This window comes from Pinus tabuliformis, chromosome 5_2, assembly GCF_031772625.1.
Source record: "Pinus tabuliformis cultivar Carrire ecotype Pingquan chromosome 5_2, CPIR1, whole genome shotgun sequence".
NCBI classification, from domain to species: Eukaryota; Viridiplantae; Streptophyta; class Pinopsida; order Pinales; family Pinaceae; genus Pinus; species Pinus tabuliformis.
In genome coordinates this window covers 553130949-553155707 of record NC_142306.1, presented here as the reverse complement: position 1 = coordinate 553155707, position 24759 = coordinate 553130949, and the positions used below count along the sequence as shown (strand labels likewise).

At 41.9% G+C, this 24759-nt stretch overlaps 2 protein-coding genes across 2 annotated transcripts; both read left to right on the top strand.

Annotated features, from left to right (window-relative positions):
• The first annotated feature begins 3049 nt into the window (after positions 1–3049).
• On the top strand, positions 3050–6412 carry LOC149160150 (uncharacterized). Its single transcript, XM_089434522.1, has 2 exons — positions 3050–4242; positions 4765–6412. Exons 1-2 carry the CDS (start codon positions 3050–3052, stop codon positions 6410–6412), a joined length of 2841 nt encoding a protein of 946 aa, XP_089290648.1.
• A 12-nt stretch (positions 6413–6424) lies between these two features.
• Positions 6425–6976, top strand: LOC149160149 (uncharacterized). The gene has a single exon (XM_089434521.1). The coding sequence runs from the start codon at positions 6425–6427 to the stop codon at positions 6974–6976; it is 552 nt and encodes a 183-aa protein (XP_089290647.1).
• The last annotated feature ends 17783 nt before the right edge of the window (positions 6977–24759 follow it).

Genomic DNA, 24759 nt, shown 5'->3' with positions numbered 1-24759 from the left:
AAACACCAACCTGTTCATTCACTTTGCTGAGAAAATCCATATTTTGTAATCTCTGCGATGTGAAAAAATTCAAATTGATTGAAATCATAATTAATCCTTTCAATCATTAACAATCAATATTAATTGATGTTACGAAATAGAAGAAATGGATAATTTTTAGCGTGTAAATTTAACGTCTGGAGAGTCTCATCGGTTTCATACCACATGTAAACATTTGGAGGCCCTGGACCTCAATCTGGTAGGAAACATTTTATTGGAGTTGGATTGGCTAAAAACATGTCCCGAGAATGAATTTTTGACCACTGAGATACCTCCACATTTTGGTAATCTTGGTGAGAAACCAACCCTTCGTCTTTTATCATCAACCTGACAAAATCAATTTCTTAGGAATTAGTCACTTTGATGCAACCTTGAATCCAAGAGTTCTACCCAAATCAATGAGATTCAAGCAAAGGGTGATGTAATTGGAAATCTATGCATGACGAGCAAGGACAAGTGTCCATATAAATCCATTAAGAAAAGAAGGGTAATTGAGTAAAGAAGGAAAAATGTCCATATAAATCCATTAAGTAAAGAAAGGTCCACCAAAAATAGAACATTATATTCAAGTTTCTCCTTTCAAAACAAATTCATTCTTCGAACATTATATATAGTTGATATAGTTGAACATTATATTCAAGTAAATTTCTACCTTTCAAGTTTCTCATTTGAGCTCACTATTTTTAGTTGGTTGGATTGTTAGGTGATATTTAAATTGGTTCTATGATTCCTTTTTGCTCTAGAAGTGCAGAGTGAAATTGTTAAAAATTGTAGATGACAGTAAATGTGAATATATTTATTTCTCAATTAAAAATACAATAATATTTACACTCAATGTCAATAATATTACAATAATAAAAATAGAAATAATATTACAATATTATTTACAACAATAGAAATAGATAACAATCCATGTGATTAAGGGATTTTTGTTAAAGGATGTGATTGGATCTCATGATGGGCGCGATGGCTCTGAAACCGCGCTCCACAGAAGACCGCGACGGTTTCGGGTAAAACAACGCATCGGACACAGGACCACAGAACGGTTGTTTTCGGTCGGGAGTTAGGGTTTCTTGAACAGGTGACAGCTCGACGTCGACGGTTGTTGTTCGCTCTCGGTCGCAATGGAGGACTTTCCGGTAACGGACCTCGTGGATTATTCCGAGGATCCGCTATCCGGACAGGCGGTGTTCACCGACCCTATATTCTCATCTCCGTTTCAGGCAACTGTTACAGATTCTGACCTCCTGTCTAGGGCAAACTTGTCGTCAATTTCCACTGCTGATCAGGGTCTCGAGGCACCTCCCCTATCGCCTGCTACCGCTTACTTGCTCGCATCTTCATACCCAGAGACTCTGACTCTGGATGACATTCCTCCCACACCGATTATTCTTCCTTCCTCACTCCCGGATCCTAGGGTTCATGTGCCCCCGCTGTCGAACCCGGCTACCCCTCTTGCGTCATCCGGGTCAAAGCCCTCTGGATGTTTTGGCACACCAGTGATAAATTCTAGCGCTCCGGGGTCCTCCTCGGCGGGCAATACAAATCCCCTCTCTGAACACCCATCCGCCCCGCGAACAAAGAAGCCGAAGGCAAGATGTGTTAGGGCTATCAGGAAGGACACCACCGTTACCTTTGGGAATTCGACAAGCTTCGAAGAGACCATGGCGCTCGCCTGCACCGTCTTGGTGGGTCACGTGCGAGGGCGCACATTCTCGGTTGATCGTTTGATTCGATGGGTGAAGGAAATCTGGGGCTCTTTGCTTCCAAAGCTCCCAGAGGTTGAGGTACTCCCACGGGGATGGTTTACACTCCAATTTGCGCACGAAGATCACACGAACATCGTACTTGAGAACTATTGGCACATAGAAACAGCCCCTGTACTCCTGAAACGTTGGACCCCGCTATTTGACCCTGAGAGGGAGCAGATCGCTGCTGGACCTCTGTGGGTAAGATTGCCTGGACTCCCTAAGCAATATTGGAATGAGGAGGCGTTCATCAAAATTGGAAACGCTCTGGGGACATACCTGGATCATGACCGCTCTTATATAGATACTCGGAGAAGAACCTTGGCTCACATCCTGGTACATCTTGACACCAGGGAAGGATTGGAGGAGGACATCACCCTGCAATGGGGTAGGCACAAGCGCATCCAGATTCTGGACTACGAGGGTGTCCCATTTCGGTGCAACAGATGCCACCAGGTAGGGCATCTCTATAAGGATTGCCCTCTCAATAATCGTGGGAACAGTCCACCAAAGCATACTCCCATTGTTTCCCGAAGATCGGCGCCACAGATCTCCCCGCCTCAGATGGCTTCATCAGCACCACAGGGAGGGTTTCAACATCCACCGTCTTCTGCAAAGGGCACAGCCACTCCTCCCATGACGAGGACAAGGGCAGCTGCGACAGCTTATCAGAAATCAGGTTCTGACTTACCTCCCTTATCACAATCTCTTTCCCTTACATCTGATTGCATTCACTCTATCTCTGTATCTAAGGCTCAATGCTCAATTCCGCCGCCCCCTCCTACTACTGCCACTATCCCCCCTTCCCTTACCCATGATCGCTCCCTGTCCCCATCTCGCCCCAATGTGCCTCTTTCTGGATCAAATCCGCCTCACCATTATTCACTCCGGCCCCGTCCCTCTCAATCTGTATCTGAGGGTACCTCGGGGTTGTGCATTATTCCCCCTGAACCTGGTCACACCTCATCCAGGGGTCGAAAATCCAATTTGAATAAAGCCATTAGGCGTGCTGGGGCTGAAGTTGCTTCGGGACGTCAATCCACCATTGTCGGGGCCCTTAGAGCTACAAACCCCCCTCGGAGGGTTCCCCCATGAAGTGTCTCTCATTCAACTGCAGGGGTCTAGCTAGCACCCCGAAAAAGCTAGCCCTAAAACGACTTTTTCAGGTCGAAAATCCTGACATCATCCTCCTTCAAGAAACCCTGGGTTCTGCAGAAGCCATATCTCTTGCCTTGAAATCGATTGCGCCAAAGTGGCAATACATGGGGTTGGATGCTATGGGCCGTTCAGGTGGTCTGGCCATTGGGCTCAACCCTCTTTCCATCAGATTGGACTCCTCATGGGGCGGACCAGGATATTTGGGTGCTGACATTTTTTCAAAAGACCTTGGGATGCCACTGCGCATCATCAATATTTATGGTCCTTGTCAGCAGAGGGAAGGATTCTGGCGCACCCTCCTTAATCGTTCTTTGCTGCAAGAGGAAAACCTGATCATTGGAGGCGACCTAAACTTCTCCTTGGGATATGGTGAATCTTGGGGCTCATCTGCTCAATCAGATCCCATTTCAGACTTCATGAGGAATCTGCTTGAACAGCACGATCTCATCGACATCCCTATGCATCACCCTCTTCCCACATGGAGGAACCGAAGGATCAGATCAGCAGCCTTGGCTCGTCGTCTTGATCGTTATCTGATCAAGGGACCGTTGCTCCGCAATCTCCATCACTATAAACAGTGGGTAAGTTCCGGGGGAATCTCGGATCACTCTCCCATCCTGATGGAAATTCTGGGCCCTCACCCTAAACCAAAAGCTCCTTTTAAATTCAACCATCATTGGTTACAGGACCCTGGTTTCTCTAAGCTGGTCACTGACTTTTGGGCAGCTCACCCTATTGACAGAGAACCCTCTTTGGCCAGGGGATTTGTAAAAAATTTGACGGAACTCAAGCATATTGTGATTGAATGGGCCAAGAGGAAAAAGGAAAGGGAAGATGAACTGCTCACCACGATAGAAGCAGACATACACGCCCTGTTGGATGAACAAAACTTGGGCTTTATCTCTGTGGAAAGCAAGCATAGGCTGGTTGATCTAGAAGAGCAGAAGTCTAGCATTCTCAGACTCAGAGAAGAATCGATCAGGCTGAGAAGTAGAGCTACTTGGCTCAAGGCTGGGGATGAAAATTCCAGATTCTTCCATAATTTTGCAAATGGGAGGAGGGTTGCAAATACCATCTGGAACCTTCCCTATCCGGATGGGGGTTTGGCAGACTCTTTCAACAAGCTCTCTAGCATGGGTACCTCCTATTTCAAAGGCATCTTCAAATGCCCTGAGGGCTCCAACCTGGCTGAAATCTTCCGTGTTGCTTCCCATTTCCCGAGGTTCGTTAACAATGAAGACTTGGAGGATCTAAATGCACCTATCACCATGATTGAATTGGAGAACACCATTAAATGGTTTCAGAAGGAAAAGAGCCCGGGCCCTGATGGATGGACCATTGAATTCTATCTGGCCTTTTTTGACATCTTGGGTGAGGACATATTAAGGGTGGTAGAGGAAAGCAGAACCTCAGGTCAGATCTATCATGCTATAAATTCTACCTTCATTGCACTTATTCCCAAGTCCGACTCGCCATCATCCTTTGCTGATTTTCGTCCCATTTCGCTATGCAATGTACTCTACAAGATCATATCCAAGATCATAGCCAACAGGATCAGACCCATCCTTTCCAATCACATTGCTCCTCAGCAATTTGCTTTCTTGGAAAACAGGCAGATTCATGAAGCCATTGGATCTGCCCAGGAAGCCATTCACTCTATCTGGACCAAGCACCTCAAGAGTATTCTTCTCAAAATCGATCTCTCAAAGGCTTTCGATAGAGTCAGCTGGCTTTACATCAAAATGATTCTCATTCACCTGGGCTTTCCACATCAGCTTATCACTTGGATTATGGCATGCATTACCTCTCCTACTTATAGTATTCTGATAAATGGTGCTGCATCCCATTTCTTCCACTCTGAAAGGGGACTTCATCAAGGATGTCCCCTTTCCCCCCTCTTGTTCCTATTGGTTACAGAAGCGCTCAGTCGTCTCATCATTGATGCAAAGAGGGAAGGAACTATCCGGGGCCTAAAGATCTCAGAAGCTTGCTTCCTAACTCACCTTCTATTTGTGGACGATGTCCTTATACTTCTCGATGGAAGTATTCGAGATACCTCATCTTTCAACAGAATCCTTAATCTTTTTTCACATGCCACGGGCATGGTGGTCAACCATGAGAAGTCTTCCATCACTATGGTTGGTACATCTGTAGCTGAATCACAATCGGCTATGCAGGCTTTTCCATTTATCACACAACCTCTGGATCGAGGTCTTAAATACCTTGGATATTGGCTAAAGCCTACAAAACAAAAAATTGCCGACTGGGTATGGCTTGTCACCAAGATTGAAAAGAATATAACTTGTTGGTACTTCAGATACCTATCCAGAGCAGGCAGATTAACTCTGATCAAATCTGTGCTGGAAGCAACTCCTGTTTTTTGGATGGCTTTAGCATGGATTCCCCGAAACATTCTCTCAAAGATTCAGAGACTCTGCAACAGATATTTGTGGGCTGGAAAGGAAGAGAAGCGCACCTTTGCTTGGATCTCCTGGAGTAAGATTGCCCTCCCTAAGACGTGGGGGGGCTGGGGATTAAAGGACCTGGCATCCTTTGCAAAAGCCCTCGCTGCTAAAATGGGTTGGGCATTGCTGACTTCCCACAGTTTATGGACAGAGATTGTATACCATAAGTACATCTGGCCTCTCGACATCATCGATTGGGCCAGACTCCCAAGCTGGAACAGAACGGGCATCTCTTCCATTTGGAAAGCCCTCCTACACTCCCTCCCCCTCCTCAGGAGCAACATCATATGGCGCATAAAAAGTGGGAACAGAGCACGCATCGGAATGGATCCATGGAGTGGATGCGGAGGAAGACACAGACTTCACTCAGACCTGATTGCCCTCCTAAACTCCCGTGGCATTAGAGTGCTTGCGCAGATCGCTGACCCTGAGGGCTCGGACATATTGCATCAGGCTTGGAAATCTGGCACACAGTTAGACATCCCGATCAGATGGCACGAACCATGGAAAGCATACTGTGATGCCCTCTCAGAATCCCATATCAGAATTGTGGAAGGACCGGATGAACTCATCTGGCAGATTGCTGATTGTGGGATTTACTCTCCTCGTGAGGGATACAAAGTCATTATTTCTCACAGAAAGCCGGAGGTGCTTGATAGATGGTGGCACCAGATTTGGAAGCTTAATGCATCGCCCAGGTCTAAGTTATTTACTTGGTGTGTCCTTCGCAACCGCATTCCCACTGACGAACACCTCAAGCGCAGGGCGGTATCCGGTCCTTCGCGTTGTGTGCTGTGCAAAGCAGACACAGAGACCACCGAACACCTATTTTTAAGATGCCCCATTGTAAATCAATTATGGCATCATATCAAACATCACATACAGTTTTCGGGCGATTGGTCTGGCACAGACCTTATCAACGCGTGGATGGATTGGGGGAACAGACACAGTGGTTCGAAATCTGTAAACCTTCCGATCATAGTAAATTGGTCTATATGGTAGACTAGGAACAGAATGATATTCGATGGATGGGAGCCTACATGGTCTCTCGTTGAAGCTGGTATCATTACAGCATATAACGAACTACCGAATCCCCCTCCCCCAAAACAGCGACGGCCGACCCCTCCTCCCAATATCGACATAAGCTCACCTTGGGCTTTCTTCGATGGGGCTGCAAACGAACATGGCTGTGGAGGGGGCATCATTATACACAAATCATTGAGGCACTTCTATCACATCAAAGTAGGACTGGGGGCTGGCACAAACAATTACTCTGAGCTCATATCTCTCCGCCATTTACTTCATTTTGCACTCAGCCATCATTGCACCAGCATCAACATCTATGGAGATTCTCAGATTGTCGTTAATTGGGTCAATAGAGTTACCACATGTCACTCACACACTCTAAATATACTGCTTGATGAAGTCTTTATACTAATGGAGGCTTTTAACTCATTTCACATTTCTCATATATACAGAGAACATAACCAGACTGCTGACAAGCTTTCCAAGGAGGCCGCGGTGATGGAAAATGGCTTATGGGAAATCACTGAATCTTTGGAATAGCAGGAGCAGAAATACCACCATCGACCATATATAGACCCGTTATATCCTACTGCGGGTCTACAAGCGACTTAACAATCAGTCTTTCTTGTTTTTTGACTGCACAATATGATATATATGTAAATAGATCGAGGTTTGCCTTAAATGGCACCATTTTTGCACAATTTTTGTAAATGTAACAGACAGATATACAGCACTGATCTGCAAATATCTTGAAAATGCACTGAACAGTTTGGCATATGCGACAAAGCATCTACATATGTAATCTTTCATATTTATAATGAAATATTACGGATTTTTCCAGTGGAAAAAAGATAACAATCCATGTGAATATTTTCATGGTTGCGCTTACTTTAGTGTTATCATAATGAACACTATGGATGTTATTTAAAGCACAATTTCAAAGAATTTTCATGGAATCTTTGTAATATATTATTAAAGTAGATACCTTGGAACATATTCAATATATCTTGTGAATGTTGAGCAATATAAGCACACTATCAAATCTTGGTGGCTAAAAGATTTGAAATATTAATATTAATAAATCAAGGATTGGCCACACTTCCATTGCTTGGGGTGGTTGTGAACCTCGTTTTATTCACCAATATAATGCACTGTAAGAACTACTTATTTATAATGCATCATACCTTTTTTTTTAGACAAAGTTCGGGTGCTGTTCATTAACTGAAAAAAGATGAGGCTAAAGCCTTACATAGGATGCTTCTGGAGCATTTTTGGGCCAAGGAATTACAAAAAGGAATTTTTCCTTGGTCCTTGCCTTAACTGGACTGCTACTAATGCTACTTAAGCTGCTATAGATATTGACATACTGCTGTCCCCAAAATTTACATTTACAAAGCATGATTAGTCAATCTCAATGTGACTCATCTTTCTTGCTGTTGATCCTTCTGGGTCCATATCGACTTCGATTGGCTTGACACTTGAGGAGGAAGTGGCTTCTTTCTTTTCCAGCATCTTCTTGAGAGTTTCAATCTTTTCTTCAGCATGGATGCATCTTTCTTCAGCATGGATGCATCTGTTGTGCAGATCGCTGTACTGTTCATGGAGGGTGTGGACCCTATGCAGAAAAAGATTCATTTCTGCTCTATACTTATCATGGAGGATTTTGACTTGCTCTTCCAGCCTATTCTCCAGAATGCGGACTTTGTCTTCCATCCGATTCTCCATGCTGCGAACTAGGTCCTCCAATGCTCTTTGCTGGGCTCGGACTTCATTGAATTCCATGTTCAGGTCGCGGCAGTGAAAGCAATCCTCTGGGCGCTCCATATTTTCCTTTGTCTGAGTATTAACTGTGTTCTTTTGCTTTTGTCCTTGGTGTTGTCGATTCGCTTGGCTGTTGGTATGGATTCTGCTAAGACTCTCTGTGGTGATAAGAGCACTTAGAAGACAGCACGTTGAGTGCCTGAGACTGCCGCTAATACCTTTTGAGGATCGTTGAACATCAACGGCGCTCCCACTGTATAACAGAGTGAGAGCGAAACTTCTAAAACGCTCCACAATCTTGCTTCTGTCCTGCTTACTAAGATGGCCTGCAAATTCGGCTTCTCTCTCGAAATTACAGTGGGAATTTTCAGATGTGAGTTGAAGCTTATGCGCTGAAGGGGTACTTAAAGAATTTCTACGGTTACAATGGCGGGAGAGGGATCTACTCTTCCCGATGCTCCTCTGGATATTTCTGCGCATATCTTGACTGAGATCAACTTTCCTGAGACAAGGACGATTTCCTGGGCTGTGAATCTTGGTTCCCCTGCTTTGAAATGTGCTTCTGTGCCGTCTGCTGATACCCATGCTATCATTCTGATCTGTTCTGACCTGTGATCCGTTGATTTGGTTGCTGTGGCAGGTTCTGTTGGATGGGATACCGCGCGAGCTGATTAGATGTTTGTATTTCATGGCAGCAGTTGGATGGATACGCAATCATTGCAGCGGAGCTGGCCTTTGGGTTGGTTACATGCTTGGTTGGCGTGGTGGTCCGCCTTTTTGTTGAGTCCCCTTAAGATATGAAAATAGTGGGCTTCTTCCAGCATTCTGTGTAAAATTTGATTTCTGTTATTGATTTGTTGCAGTAGAATGTTTGGTGAAGTCCGCTTTTGCTCCATGAGCCGGATGATAATTGCTGAGTCACCAAAGACATTCACTTTCTTTATGCCCAGCTTGATCACTTGATTTAATCCTTGGAATAAAGCCAGTCCTTCAGCCCGATTGTTGGATAGGTCACCCAATCCCCATTCAAAATACAAGATAGTCTTACCATTTGCATTGCATATGATACCTCCAGCGCCTGCGAGACCAGGATTAGATTTTGAGGCCCCATCGAAGAAGAGGCAATATTTGTTGCAGTTGCCCAGCCAAAGGGCGAAATCCTCCTCCTTAGGCCTCAGCTTCCAGGCTGTAGCTGTCTCTTTTGAGTTTGAGTTATCCTTTTCTTGTTCATGGGCACTGATTATGCTGCCATAATTAATCAGGTTTCTCTCTTCAGCACTGAAGCTGCTGAGATTGATTTTGCTGTGGGAGCGAATGGTCACAGCTTCTACAGCTAAGCTGATAGCTTTGTGACACATGTATCTGGAGTTGTGTCTTTTGTCTTGGAACACCTTCTTGTTTCTGGCTATCCAGATGCTCCAAAGCAGTGTTAATGGTAAAGTGCTCCATATCCTCTGAGATAATTTGATCTTCTTGCTCTTCCATGGGCAAAGTTTCTTCCAATTTTGGATTGCCTCTGCTATGCTTGGCTTAGGATTCCATTCTATTCCCCCTACAGATGCTATTTCTTTCCAACAATTGGCAGCCACTTGGCAATCCATAAACAGATGCTGTATAGTCTCTTATGCTTGAAGACAGATTGGACACCTAGAAGGGCCTGGGATGCCTCTTTTTTTGAGGTTTTCAGCTGTTAAGATCTTACCTTTCAGAAGGAGCCAGCAGAAGAATTTAACTTTAGGAGGGGCTTCCGCTTTCCAAACCAGTCTCCAATGATTCCATGTATCCTGCGGAAAAGTATTGGCGCATAAATGGTGGTATCCTACTTTGGCTGTGTATTCAGTGCCTGAGGGGTCCCATCGAAAGCTATCTCTGTCTCCCTTATGAATAGGAGCCTTACTGTGCAATTGGTCTTTTAGAGCGATGAAGCTTGTTTCCAGATCCCTTGGGTAGTTCGGCAAAGCCCAGCCAATCCAAGCTTGGGAGGAGCTTCCCCACTTGGAGATTTGGGCTAAATTCCAGATTCCTTTGTTATTTAACCAATTTATAGCTGGGATTGCTTCTGCTTTGGATTCTATGGGGCTCTGACCTAGGATTCTATCTTTAGAAATGCTGATGCTGCTTCCCTCTCCTGGGACTTTGGAGACGTGCTGGGCCATGATAGGGATAATTTTCTTGCATAATTTCCAGATGTTGGAGCTGTCTCTGTTGGGTATGTTTACCTCTAGGAGCTTGTGCCTAGAAGCGCTGAGATACTTGGCTTCTAAAACTGATTTCCACCAGGCAGGGTTCCCTGTGATTAATCTCCAAACTATTTTAGCCCCGAGAGCTAGATTCAAAAGATAAGGAGACCTTATTCCGAGACCTCCTTTTTCTTGGGGCTGAATGACACTTTTCCAACCAACCAAATTGAATTTTTTTTTCTCTGATTTCCCTCCTTGCCAGAGAAAAAAGCGAAGGGCCTTTTCCAATTTGTGGTGAAAATTCATTGGAGCTTGTAGCAAAGTAAAACGATAGATAGGGAGAGAGATCAAACCTGATTTGAGAAGAACAAGACGGCCTGCTGGGTTCAGCCACATGGTTCCCCATTGCTGGATTTTCCTTTTGATTTTATCGAGAATTGTATTCCAAGTTTCAGTCTTCAGGGGACCTTTGCTCACCGGCATCCCTAGATAGGTGAAATGGTTCCAATCAATCTTGTAAGAGACCTCTAAAATATTTGCAATACTTTGAATGGTGTGAGCTGGTGTATTCCATCCGTATATGCAGCTTTTGCCTTGGCTGATTCTTCCTCCAGAGCAGTCCATAAATTGGTCCAGGATCCTTTTGAAGCGCCTGGCAATGATAGTCGATGCACCACCCATCAGAAGGGTATCATCAGCGAATTGGGAGTGGTTGATGTTCTTTGTGCCCTGCTCGAATTGGATACCTGTAATTAATCCTGTTCTTCGATTGTATTCCAATGCTTTGCTGAGGGATTCAGCTATAAGAATGAAAAGGTAGGGAGAAAGGGGGCAGCCTTGCCTGAGTCCTCGGGAGGATTGAAAAGCTGCACAGGGTCTTCCATTCACTAGAGGCGAGATCCAAGGATTAGAGATACAAGCTTTGATCATGTTAATGAAGGAAGCATTGAATCCTAGCTTGCTCAAGACAGCAAAAAGGAAGGAGTGTCTGACTCTATCGAAAGCATTTGCTAGATCAAGTTTAAGGATAAAACCTTTTTCCTTTCGACTAAGACTAGAGTGAATGGCTTCTTGTACCAGAAGGATAGAGTCGGAGATGTGCCTGTTGGCTAAAACACCGCCCTGATTTTCCGAAATTAAGGAAGGGAGGAGAGGCTTGAGTCTTGTGGATAGGATTTTTGTGATTATTTTGTAAGCAGAGTTGCACAGGGATATTGGCCGGAATCTAGAGAAGGAGATTGGCCTATTCTCTTTAGGGATGAGGGCTAAAAAAGTTGAGTTGGTATAGCCTCCTAGTTTGCCTTTCCTGAGGACCCAACGAATCATCTTGAGAATGTCCTTTTTAATCATTGACCAATATTCTCTATAGAAGCTGATTGGGAACCCATCGGGGCCTGGGGCTTTGTCCGGATGAAGGCTCCATATCGCCTTTTTGACTTCATCCTCATCGACTTCTTGGGTGAGACTGATATTCATTTCTTGGGTGACTTCTCTGCTCATGTGTTGGAGGAAGTTTGAGAAGTCCTCCTCGTTGTTGTCCTCTGTCAAGAGAGATTTGAAGTGGGCGGTTGCAGCAGCCTTGATAGAGTCTTGAGTTTCATGATTGTTCCCTTCTCTGTCTCTGATTGTATTAACTGTGTTTCTTGCCTTCCTGATTGTGGCTTGTTTATGAAAGTAAGAGGTGTTTTTATCACCTTCACGCAAGCAGGTCTGCCGAGATTTTAATCTCCATTTGGTTTCTTCATCTCTAACTGTTTGGGTTAACGCTGCATACAGTCTGATCTCTTTTTGTCTTGCTTGCTGAGTGAGCCCTTCCGCTTCAATACTTTGCTGTAGTTTTTCAAGGTTCTGTTTGATATCTTTTTTAGCTGTCTCGGGTTCCTTGTAATTGGTTTTTGCCCATGTTTTTAGCGCCTGCCTCGTTTGCTTCAGTTTTGACTCCCAAATGAATATAGGGGAGCCCTCCACGTGCTGTGACCATGCATGCTTGACTATGTCACGGGCTGCTGGAATTTGGTTCCAAAGGGAGGAGTATTTGAAGGGGAGGGGGCCGAGATGGCTTTGGCTTTGCAAGGTAAGAGTGATGGGGAAGTGGTCCGAGGCGGAAGTATTGAGGATGTCAGACTGTCCGTTGGAGAATGAGGACAGAAAAGCGATATTAACAAGGAAACGGTCAAGACGTTCCATAATGTTACCTGCTCCCAACCGCCTATTGCTCCATGTATATTTGCGGTTCTTGGGCTTTAAATCAACCAGATCTTTTTCTTGCATAATGCGTTCCAGCCGGTTTCGAAAATGATCAGCAGTGAAGTTTCCTCCCCTTTTTTCATTTGAGTGCAAGACCAGATTTAGGTCCCCTGCTAGGATGAGGTTGTTATCACGATCTTCATCTAATTCTTCCTCTAAGGTGGTCCAGCAGACTTCTTTTTCCCTGAAGTGGTTGGGAGAGTAGATGTTGTAGATTTTAACTTCTGTGCCATTGTCCTTGTTTTCCAATTTAATACTTATCCAATGCTGCTGTGTTTTGACCACGCTACAGCTCCATTTGTTGACGTTCCACATCGTTAAAATTCCCCCTGAAGCTCCTCTAGCTTCACTGGTGCAACCATCGTACTGTTTTTGTTGGCCAATGAGTCTGCTGATTTCGGACTGATTTAATTTTGTTTCTTGAATAAGTAAGATATCAGGTTTTTCGCTGTGGATTAACTCCATGAGGGCAGCTTTTTTGGAGGGGTGCCCTAGTCCCCTGTTGTTCCAAGACAGCACTTTCATCATGATTTACTTGTGGTGTGCGGAGGTGCTCGCCTCTCTTTGCCTTTGATGTTGTTTTCCTTGTCCGAAATTCCTAGTATGAAGGTTTCAATCGGTGTCTGAGATCCCATTGCTATGTCCTTTTGCGCACTTTCTTCTCTATGCTGTTTTGCCGACTTCCTTCCTGGTCCATGTTTTTTTTGAATCTCACTAGATGCTCCTAGATCCTTTGATAGGCTTCTTGTGATTCTTGTTGAGGTGGTTTCCGGGGAAGGTTGAGTGGTATGGGGGGAAGAAGGGATATGCTGCTCAGATTCTTGAATGGGATCTTCTTCGGAAAGGGATGCAAAAGGGTTTGAGGACGGAGGGATGGAGGGGTCAGAGGACCGTGGAGGAGAGGAGGGGGAAGGAGGAGGTACTTGCTGAGAGGAGGAGGGTGGAGGCCCCGAACTGGATGGATGCATGGAGGGGGAGGGTGTTTTCGATGAGGGATCAACTGAATCGAGAGGAGGGTTTGCCTTTTTTTTTTTTTTTCCGGACTATTTCCCATGCTTCCTCAGGAGCTTCTTTATTGCTATTATCTTCTGATCTAGATTTGCTGCATCTGTTAGCAAAATGACCGTATTCATGACATACCTTGCATTTGAAAGGGAGCTGCTCGTAGTCCACTTGCTGAATGTGCGTCCACTGGTCTACTTTGAGTTTGATTGCCTCTGGTAAGCCTTTGCCTAGGTCCACTTCTACGCATATCCTCGCACAAGCATACATATTCTCCTTTGGCTCCGATCTGTCTACATATTTCCCTACTGCATTTCCGATAGCGGGAACGGATTCATCTCCCCAACAGTGGAGTGGGAGATGTGGCAGATGAACCCATACTGGGACCGCGTTAGGGACATCCATTTCTGGATCGAAGTCAGGAGTCCATCGATTGAGATAAAGTCCTCTGGTGTCCATGAAATAGGGTCCGTTTCTAAAAATGAGGTTGCGATCTTCCACTGATTCAAAGAGGAAGGTAAAGAATCCCCTTCCACAAAATCTTATAGCGATTTTCCCTTGGACCATCGCATTCCAGTTTCTTTCCACCCAGCGTTGAACCGTGCGGGGGGAAGGCCATAACCCCGTGAACTGTCCGACTAATCCACGATCTGCAAGAGCCACAACAGCTCTTCTTGGAAGTGCTGATGGAAGAGGGACCTCCGGGATTTCATCCAACTTTTTAACAAACTTTGAAGCTGTAGGACGGATCCTTTCCTTATTGGTCTCTGGAATGAGAGAAGCGAAAGCTTTCTCCATTTCTACTTGCTCTTGAGAAGGCTGAGCCATATTTCCACTCAGAGGCGCAGGAGGACAGCTGGGAGGACTAGCGGCTCGAAGGTGAAGAGGGCAGAAGGCCTTGGGGAGGAGAAAGGTCAGCAGGGGCCGCAGCCAGCCTCAGGGCTGCCGCGGGGAGGGCAGGAGGCCCGAATAGGGCGTAAAAGCCAGAGGCTCGGGGGGGAGAGCAGGAGGCTCAGGTCGAAGGAGACCAGAGCAGGGAGCTGCGGCCCAGCAGCAGGGCTGCCAGGCACTGCGTGCTCAGGAGATCAGGGGCGAGCCAGAGGCGGGGGGTTGCTATCCATCTCCGCAGAATCCTTTGCTCATTTTTACAAAAGATTTGTGAGATCAATTATTGTTATATAATGCATCATACCTAAAGTAAAAAGAAGTAAGAAAATTATTGATTAAATAGCATGAACTATTATACCTTTTGGCTTCAAAGTTTGAGATCACAACTTTAATTTTCATATACACACCATCTTTACTATAAATATTTCAATAAAATACATTTTTTTTATACACTCCGTTGGAATAGAAAATCGGTGATGGGTGCTTTGCAAAGACCCAGTTTGGCCTTTTGGTTTTAATTTGATAGCAGAGCATGTTTATTGCAATATTTAAATTGATAGCAACTTGACAAGGAGCGTGATTGGTTTTTTTAGCATGTCTCCTCCCCTAGCACAGGGCATAACCACCCCTCGTGAGTTTTGATCCTAGGTCACCTTGCTAAGGAGGTCATTTTTTTTCTTCCCAAATCTTTTATTCCTTCGGTGTATCTTTGCACCTTTTGGGGCAATTGCTAGTTTCAACATTGAGGAGGGATGTGGTTGATTTCGATGAAGCATAAAGGAAGTGAAGGTACCAAAATTGTACATTCTAAGAGGCAATTTTTACCATGTTCAAGTCTCTTGTCAAGAGATAATCAATGAACGAGTTGATCTTATTTTTGTTCATCAACAGTCTTAGGGGCATTTTGGCCATGCAAGCATGTTTTCCACCCTTGGTTCTAGTCTTGGGGACGCATGTTTTTCAAGACTAGCCACTTGGGTTGGATACCTGCAAACCTATGGATTAATTTGTCTTCGTTGTGTTGCTCTTGCAACTCTCTATAATGGAAAACTTCAAACTTTGTTATTTGTAAATACAATAATGAAAATTTAAGCTTGGTATTAAAAATTATGCTTTCGCTAATAGGAATGAATCAAATGATATCTTTGTATTAATGAATTGAGAATAGGAATGAATCAAATGATATCTATGTATTAATGAATTGAGAATAGGAATGAATCAAATGATATCTTCGTATTAATGAATTGAGAATATCAAAGGCCAAAGAAATTGATTCTTAATCAAAGCAACGTTAAGTGGATTATAGGGTTACATGCGAGTAGGTGATATAATTGTGGTACATAGATGGCTTTGGAGTGGTTGGCAAGGTTTTTATAGGAATATTATTAATTCTTCATGGATTCTCAAAGGTTTCATTAATATTTGTTTTGAGCACATGGATTTACGTTGAGTTCAATGGAAATGGCTTAAAAAATGATAGTTACCACACATGCACACATGCATTAGTAATTAATTTAGGCTATAAATTCATCCTTGTGTAGAGGGGAGTTGGCCAAGTGTTATGGCTTAGTTGTAGTGCTCAGGATGCAAGCCAAGGCTAGCCACTTGGCTTGGATAACTAAAACCCTATCCATTGAGTTGGCTGACTTTGGTAATTTTTGTCTGAGGGACAAAAAAGGGCTTTGTATCCAAACAAAACAATTAGAATTGTAGGTCTAACATTGCCATTAGTTACATGTTAAAAGAACTAGAAGTAAAATGCAAGAGAACATGTGGATCTGCATGTATGAATTCATCTAATTCAAGTTCAAATATATCCATCTGTCACTTGAGCCAAATGAAAAAATGCAATACTAGACTTCTAACAAACAAAGAATGAATTACTAAGAGACAATGAATCAACATTTTCATCTATATTGTTAAGGAACTATTAAAATACATATCTTGAAACTAAAACTGATTAATCTAAAACGTAGCTAAAGTAATTTTACATTATTGAGGGTAATGTGGAAGAGTCCTTATGGTAAATACTTCCATAAAGGCATTTAGTGAATAATTTTAGCTTTGTTAACCTAGAAAATTGTCAATAATTGATATTTTAATAGCCTGACCTTATAACATGCATTTGGAGAATGATAAAGGACTCGCATGGCATGCCTTTGAGCTCATGAATTATATAGCAATAAGTTTTAAACTAGGAAACTCTAATGATAAACCCGCAATTTGTAGTAAATCTATATGCATAAGCATGGCATTGTGTTTTGTTATTTTCGCGTCGTTCACTTGGGCTTATCTTGGGAAATTTGACATAAAGAACCTGACCATATAATAGGTTGATATATGCAATAAACTACCTTCTAAAGGACACAAGTATTTGTTAGTAGAAGCAACATTCCCACATTTGCAAGTGTTCATAGTATATCCCCAACATTTGCTTATGTTCCTATAGGTGTTCATATATTTTTATGTGTTCCTAATTGAACATTGTGTCATAGGAGGTAAAGAAACCATCGTCGAAATAAAAGTAGCAACATAACAAAAAGCAGTTCCAAGTCCAATACTAATAGTAGAAGCAGGAGCATTGGTTTCTTCTTTAGAAGCAAATTCAAAGGCATTGACGTAAGTTGCATTTGGAAAAAATTAAAAGGAATACAGAGATGGGCCCACTTCAGAGTATATTTTTATTTTAGGCACATAACCTATTGAAATTTACCCTTCATTAGTAAATGATCTAGTAGATCCACCGGGAATAGAGTAAACAAGAAAGGGGTACCTCATCTAGTGGCATTCCATATTAATTTACCGTAAGCAAATATAGATGCATAAAATACAAAGGCAGGGACAAAGTCTATAAAGCAAAATCCATTTGAACCCAAGCTTCTAGCACAAGATCTTGTTCCAACACGAAACATATCTATGGTGGCATAGATAGGTGTAGCAAGACCATCTTTTAGCTTTCAAGAAAGGAACTTGTACAAGTATATCCCTAATGTTAAACTAGCAATCAAAATGAAAGCTTATTTTGTGTAGATATTTAAAAAAGAATACAAAAACGAAGGTTTGGTTGAAATGTAGCAATTTGATGTTCTTGGAGATACCACTCTCATGTGATTCTAGGGCTTGTTTTTATGATGAATATGGTTTATTCTATAAAATTAAACCCTAGAGAAGAACATGTTGATGGTTCTTATGATTTCAACCCTAGTAGAGGACATGGAGATTGGAGTTAATGCCCTGCATGATTTCAGGGCATTATTGTTTTGAGATGTAAGGCTAGGGAAAGATCAGAAAGTTCATGTTTCCTTGATAATCCATGGTGTTCTTGGTGCTTGCGAAGATGCAGGAGTTGGAAACCTAGAGTTTGAGGATTCAACCCCAAAATGCACATGTGGACTTAGAGGCTAACACTAAAATTTGTCTTGCCATATACTTGTGTGATGCAACATGGATAAGGATTTCAAACCCTAAGGAAAACAACCATGCTAGAGTGGAGAGCTCATATGATACAACCTTGATGTTGAAGCCAATGAGGACTTGTTGGTGTTGTTGCTTGCTTGTTGGAGATCTTTGGTGGTGGCCTTGGTTTTCATGGTTTCCACAGCTAGGGTTTTGGAGAGCTTGAAAGATTATATCAGCTTTATGATAAAACTATGGTATGCATTTGTACTTCAATTTTATACATAATTCTAGTTCTGATTTCCAACTATCATTATCTTCTTGCTTTGGTAATTTCCAACACTTGTATGTCCTGTTGATTTCACATATGTTAAGGCTAAAATTGTGAAGTGGTATGAAAAACATTTTCAAGATGATAGGAATATTTAATGTGATAAATTATATTTTAATAAAGTGAATTTCATATGAGGTTTATGCTTGGAAAAGTGTGCCCTAAGGGTTGAAACTTGTTAATATAAGTTTAGTGTAACGAACATGGTTCACATGAATTAAATCACATCCATGTGAAAATAAATTAACTAAATTCAAGGATAAGTATAGTTGATGCTCCCTAATCACGGTGGTATGCGAGGGTTTCTCAATTGTTGGTGGATATTATCACGGTCTGGGGAGAATTCCTGTCAAATGTTGTCTATTTTTCTTAATCGTGAGGATTTACTTTTATCAGGACAATAATCTTCTTGAGTTTAGGTTCTTTGTTCGATTAATGGACAATTAGATGTTGGGGAATTACTTTATTTTGGGCTCAATAGTTTGATTCGTTAGTTTTCCGTTGTATTTGTCCTCTTTTGTGCATGGAGTTGGAGGACTTAGTTGATTATAAGCCTAAGGATTCCCCATGTGATCGCATCTTTTTCGCTTTTCTTGGGGAGATAAAAAAAACTCATCTCATTTAGTGTGTTTTCTACTAATTTCTCTAGGTGGGCGCATATTCATCGATACAGTGATCGGGGAGGCTTGGGACAAGGCAATCATTTTGGGGGAGGCAGATGCCTCCAAAATAAGACCTGTCACTAGCAATGGGGAGGACACTCGACATGTTTCTGAGGGCTAGAGTTTGGGATCTATGGGTCCAACATGGAGTTTGGGCCGCTCTAGGCCTGTCTTCCTTTCATAATTCCTTCTGAATACTCCTCTTGTAGTTGGTCCCATTTAATTGGAGACCTTGGTTTTTAGGAAGGATTTGGTTATAGTAAGGGTTTCACTCAGCCAGGTGATTTTCAATATTATGTTATGGTTCCAGACTTTAATCCATTTCAATTTATAAACCCTCAAGGACTCGACATCAACAATCAGGTTGGGTCGCAAAGGCAAACCCCTATCGTAAGGTCATTGAACTCACAAGGTTTTCCACTAAAGTTGCACGAGGAAGAAACCCAATAAAAATTCAAACCATATCAAGGTTGCCTCTCTTAATAAACCTAATTGTATTCGAAAGGCCATTCATACTAAAATTCTCTGTTTTTGGGCACAGATATTAAGATGAACATGGTTTCTACTCTTGAACAAAAATACTTGGTATGTTGGGTCGAGGGTCGACATTTTTCTGTTCAAACCCTAAAAGAGTTAGTTGACAATGACATTTCTCCTCTTGTTCGGGCTTCCTCGGGGGTCAAAACATTAGCTAAAGGTTGGATTAATTCAACGTTTCCTGAAGCTGAGGATGCCAAATTAATAAAAGAAAAGGTATGGCACATTGATTCCTTTCTAATGTTCAAATTTTGGATGCCCTTGTTTGATGCTCGTTAGGAACACTTAGAATTGGTCCTTTTTTGGGTTCGACTTCCTGGTTTTCCTTTGGCTTTCTGGGCAGATGAAATCTTTCAAGATATTGGGAATTCCATTAGTTCCTACCTCACACACGATTCCTCGTACGTTTCCATGGGGAAATCAACTATGGCCATAATTTTGATTAAGGGGGATCTTGAAAATGGTCTTCCTATTGAAATTGATCTTGGAGGGGAGGAGGGTATCATCCAAGACCCTGACTATGAAGGGGTCTTGTTTAAATGTCGTTGATGTCATCAATATGGTAATCTCATTAAGCATTGTGCAGTTCCTCCAGTGGTGGATGAGGAGGATGATTTTCTCTAGGAGTGCCCTAATCCACAGAATCATATGTCATTATTGTGTAGGGAGACTGGTGGTCTTTAAAGACAGTCAAAAGAGTTGGTTTCAACAGCAATAATGCCTCCTTTAGACCCCATTATCATGGATGGAGGGAATAAGGATCCCTTGGAGCACTATGTTCTAGGTACTCTTCCCTCTTCTTTGTCTATTAAATCTCAAATTTATGATAATTGTATGGATTTTCCTACTACTGACTCTCTTGGAACTGTAAATCCTTGTCCAATATTTGAGTTCTTACTGTATGATGTTGGGCTCTCCTCAAAATTGTCCTCGAGTCCACTGTTCTTTTCCCCTAGCTCAATGTGATTTATCTTCCTCAATTATATCCCTCTCTAATTCTTGTTCCTGCTTCTTAAGAGGGAGATCATCCTCCTACAATCTTCACCCTCGCACAAATGGGTTTTTGAAGAATCCTTTTGATTTGGGCCTTAGTCAAATTCAAATTTCTTGTTCTAAGAATAAGGGGAGGGGGATAAAATCCATCTGAACTAAATCTAAGGAGCATGCCAAAGTCGACCTGGATATTGGAAGACAATCTTCTATCCAAGGGGCCCTTAGAGTAGTTGTTGCCCTGGTGGGAGTGATTAAATGAAGATTTTATCTATCAATTGTCGGTGTCTTGCAAGTCTCCATAAACGACTTGATTTCAAAATAATTATTAAGTCATATTCCCTTGAGATTATTTTCTCCAAGAAACCCTGGGAGTCGATGCTTCTGTTATTCATTACCTTGAAGGACTTCTGTGTGGTTGGAGTTTTCTGAGTTCATATGCTTTTGGGCGCTCGGGGGGTCTTGTAGTAGGGTATAACCAATAGTGTATAATTCTTATAAATTCTTGGAGTATAGATTTTGGTTTATGTATGAAAATTTTCTCTGAAGAATTGGGAAGAATGCTCACTCTCCTCAATGTATATGGGTCATCTCAAAACCCAAAAGTTTTCTAGGAGGTATTTTTCAATAAATCCTTCTTAAATTTGCCTTCTTTAATTATAGGAGGTGATCTAAATTTCTATTTGGAGTCATCGAAATCATGGGGCGAAAGGGATTGAAAAGATTCACTGACAGATTATTTTTCCAGTCTGATTTCTAATCAGTCCCTTCTTGATGTGGAACCAGTGAAACTTCATCCCACATGGAGGAACAAGAGAATAGGCTTGGATAGGGTGGAAAAGAGACTTGACTGTTTTTTGGTGGTTGAATCTTTAATAAATCAATTTATGTACACAAAGAAATGGATTGGGGTGGGTGGTGCCTTAGATCATTCTCCTATTTTCTCAGAATTAAAAGGAGCCACTCACAAGCCCGTCTGTCCTTTCAAAATGAATTCTAGTTGGCTCAAAGAAGAAGAATTTGTGGAGTTGGTTCAAGAGGATTGGCATCCTCCTTATATTCCCCATGTGGGTGAATCTGCATGTAAACACTTTGAAAATAATCTGAAATGTATCAAACAAAAAGCAAAGAGTGGGATGAGAATAAGAAACATATTGAAACCGTGGAGCTTTGGGAGATAAAAAATCAGGCCTTTGCTGCTCAGGATAAGGAAGGCCTTATCTTTGTGGAATCTAGAGATAATCTTTTTCAGTTGGAAAAGAGGAGGAAAAAAAAATTATAAGATCATGAGGTCGAATTGAGGTTGAAAAGCAGAGCCATTTGGTTTGAATGTAGAGATGACAATACAAAATTTTCCTAGGCTTACGCTAGGGGAAGAAAAATGGGAAATATAATTTGGAATTTAAAAGATTAGGTTGGCAGGGAGGAATCCTCTTTCACAGCCTTAACAAATATGGGGAAATGTCATTTTGAAAATCTTTTTGAAGCCCTCAAAGAAGTCACCATTGTTGAAGTGATTCACACTACCCTTCCTTTCCCAAGTTTTATCGACGAGGAAGGCAATAAAGATCTCATGACTAAAGTCTTTGAAGATGAATTAAAGAAAGTATTGCATAGCTCTCAAAAGGATAAGAGCCCAGGGCTAGATGGATGGGGCATGGACTTTTTCTAGGCCTTTTTTATATTACTGGGAATGATATTCTTGTAGTGGTTGAAGAATCTAGGCGGAAGCATAGAATGCTTCCAACCTTTAACTCCACCATTATTGCCTTGATTCCAAAGGTCAACTTTCCCTCCACTTTCGAAGACTATAGACCTATATTGTTGTGTAATTTCATTTATAAGGTCATATTCAAAGTGATTGCTTTAAGGCTCAAGTCAATCTTCTCCTCCATAATTTCTAAGGAACAATTTGGCTTTCTCGAAGGCAGATAGATCTACAAAGCGATAAGGGTAGCTCAAGAGGGTTTGCACAACATTAAAAATTATGAGTTGAAAAATGCAATGTGATCAAAATTGACTTATCAAAAGCCTATGATTGTGTCAGTTGGATTTATCTAAGGCTCCTCCTTACTCATGTTGGTTTTAGCCTAGATTTTATTACATGGGTTATGAGCTATATACAATTTGCCACATTTGTTGTTGTAATCAATGGAGAAACTTCTCCTTTCTTTCATGCACACCATGGACTTCATTAGGGGTGCCCTCTCTCCCCCTTACTCTTCCTGTTGGTGGTGGAAGGCCTTAGTCAGCTATTGGAGGAAGCCAAACAAAGAGGATATTTTCAAGGTTGTTTGGTGTCTAGAACTTTGGTTATCTCTCATCTATTATTTATAGATGATATACTACTTTTTTGTAATGGAAGCCCCTGAGAGGTGGATTTGCTGAGGGAAATCCTCTCCTAGTTTGGGAAAGCAATCGATATGTTGATCAATCTTCATAAATCATCTCTTCTTGCTTCCAACATAGGGATTGTTGAAATTCAGCAAATCTCAGAACTCCTTTTGATGAGCATCAAAATGATGGACGATGGTCCCAAATATTTGGGTTTTCATTCGAAGCCCAATACCTATCAAATAACTGATTGGTTGGGCAGTTGATTATGATAAAGCTAGTCTTGGAAGCAATTCCAGTATATTGGACATCCTTGGTCTGGATCCCAAAGGTATTCTAGAATGTATCAAGTGTATATGCTCCAATTTTATTTGGTATGGAAACAAGGAGGAGGTAGTCCTTCCTTGGATTCGTTGGGAGCATATTTCTAGGCCAAAGTCTCTAGGTGGCTAGGGAATTAAGAATATCTTTATGTTTTCCCAAGCTTTGGCCACAAAATGTGGTTGGCATCTCTTGTCCACCCAAAGTTTGTGGACTATAGTTGTCATTCAAAAGTATATTCCCCCCCATTTAGTGAAAGAATGGGTTCACAAATCTTATTAGCCTAGGGGGGATATATCAACCGTCTAGAGGGTTGTTTTAAATACTTTTGAAATCATAAGAAGGGGCCTTGCACGGAAAGTTGGCTTGGGTGATCATGTTTATATTGGTTACGACCCCTAGCCTGGGAGTGGTTGCGGCCATCTCCTTCCTCCTTCCTTAATTGAATATCCCAAAAATAGGGCCATCACCAAGCTAGCCGATATAACCAATTTGACATCCACAATCATTTAATGGTAGGGTTGGAGATCTACCACTGATCTAGACATTCCCATGGTCTTTCAGGGTTTGTGGAGCAACTATTTAAGGGCTTTACAATATGGCCATGCTCGATTATTAGATAGGGCTAATGAATTAGTATGGAATGTGTCTCCATTTGGCTTCTATACTCCAAAGTTGGGATATGTTTACATTAATACTTAGATATTTCCCGTTGATCCCAAATGGTGGTGGAAAATAGCCTGGAAATTGCATTGTCCGCCAAAAGAAAAAGAAAAAATTCATGTGGTGCATCATTGAAAACAAAGTCCTAACATGGGATGTTCTTTGAAAACGGTTTGCTCACGGTCTTGGCCAGTGTTCCCTTTTTCACGATAATGATGAATCTATTAAACATCTATTTCTATCTTGTCCATTTAGCCAAAAAATATGGTCGATTTGTAGGTCTGTTGAGGAAAAAATTGTTCAATGGTCTGGTCAATCCGTTGAAGAAGCTTGGAAATGTCGGTTGTCCTTCCCTTCTTCACGTGTCTTTAAAGCTCTTCCTCTGATAATTTTCTGAGGGATTTGGATTGCTCAGAATTTTGCTATATTCAAAGACAAGGTATCTTCAACTAGATTCATCACAATAGAAGTAATGGCAATTCTTAGTCAGTACCCCTAGGATAAAGATGTCTGTAGAGTTCAAGTTATTGACGCTGAACATATTGATAATTCGATCCCATGGGCCTTCTTTGATGGGGCCTCCATAGATTTTTGTCAAAAGAGTTGGGGAGGCTTCATTTTACATATTTTTGACTCCTATTATTTTCATGTTTACATGGCTCTTGGGTCGAGCACACATAATCAAGTTGAAATCTTGTCCTACATAAATCTTCTTTCATTTGCAATCAAGTGAGGGGTTTCTCATATTCAACTTTTTAGTGATTCTATGCTTGTGGTTAATTTGATGAATTATATTCAGTCATGTCGAAATATATATCTTGCTCCTCTTTTGGATGATGCTCTATAGCTAAAAAACTCAATTATTTTTTTTACATGTCATCGTCTATACAAGGAACGCAACTAAGATGTTGAGAGATTATCAAAATCAACCCCAAATTTGGATTAGGGTCTTTGGCAGATTACAGAGGTTTGTTTGGGTTCCAACCCCTCATATTCACGTAGGGTTTTTCT

Bases quoted from the DNA above. Each gene is read 5' to 3' on its own strand.
- LOC149160150 (XM_089434522.1), top strand. From the start codon at position 3,050: ATGGGGTTGGATGCTATGGGCCGTTCAGGTGGTCTGGCCATTGGGCTC. The intron at 4,243-4,764 runs GTTTCAGAAGGA...TCCTACTTATAG, and splicing joins TTGGAGAACACCATTAAATG to TATTCTGATAAATGGTGCTG.
- LOC149160149 (XM_089434521.1), top strand. From the start codon at position 6,425: ATGATATTCGATGGATGGGAGCCTACATGGTCTCTCGTTGAAGCTGGT.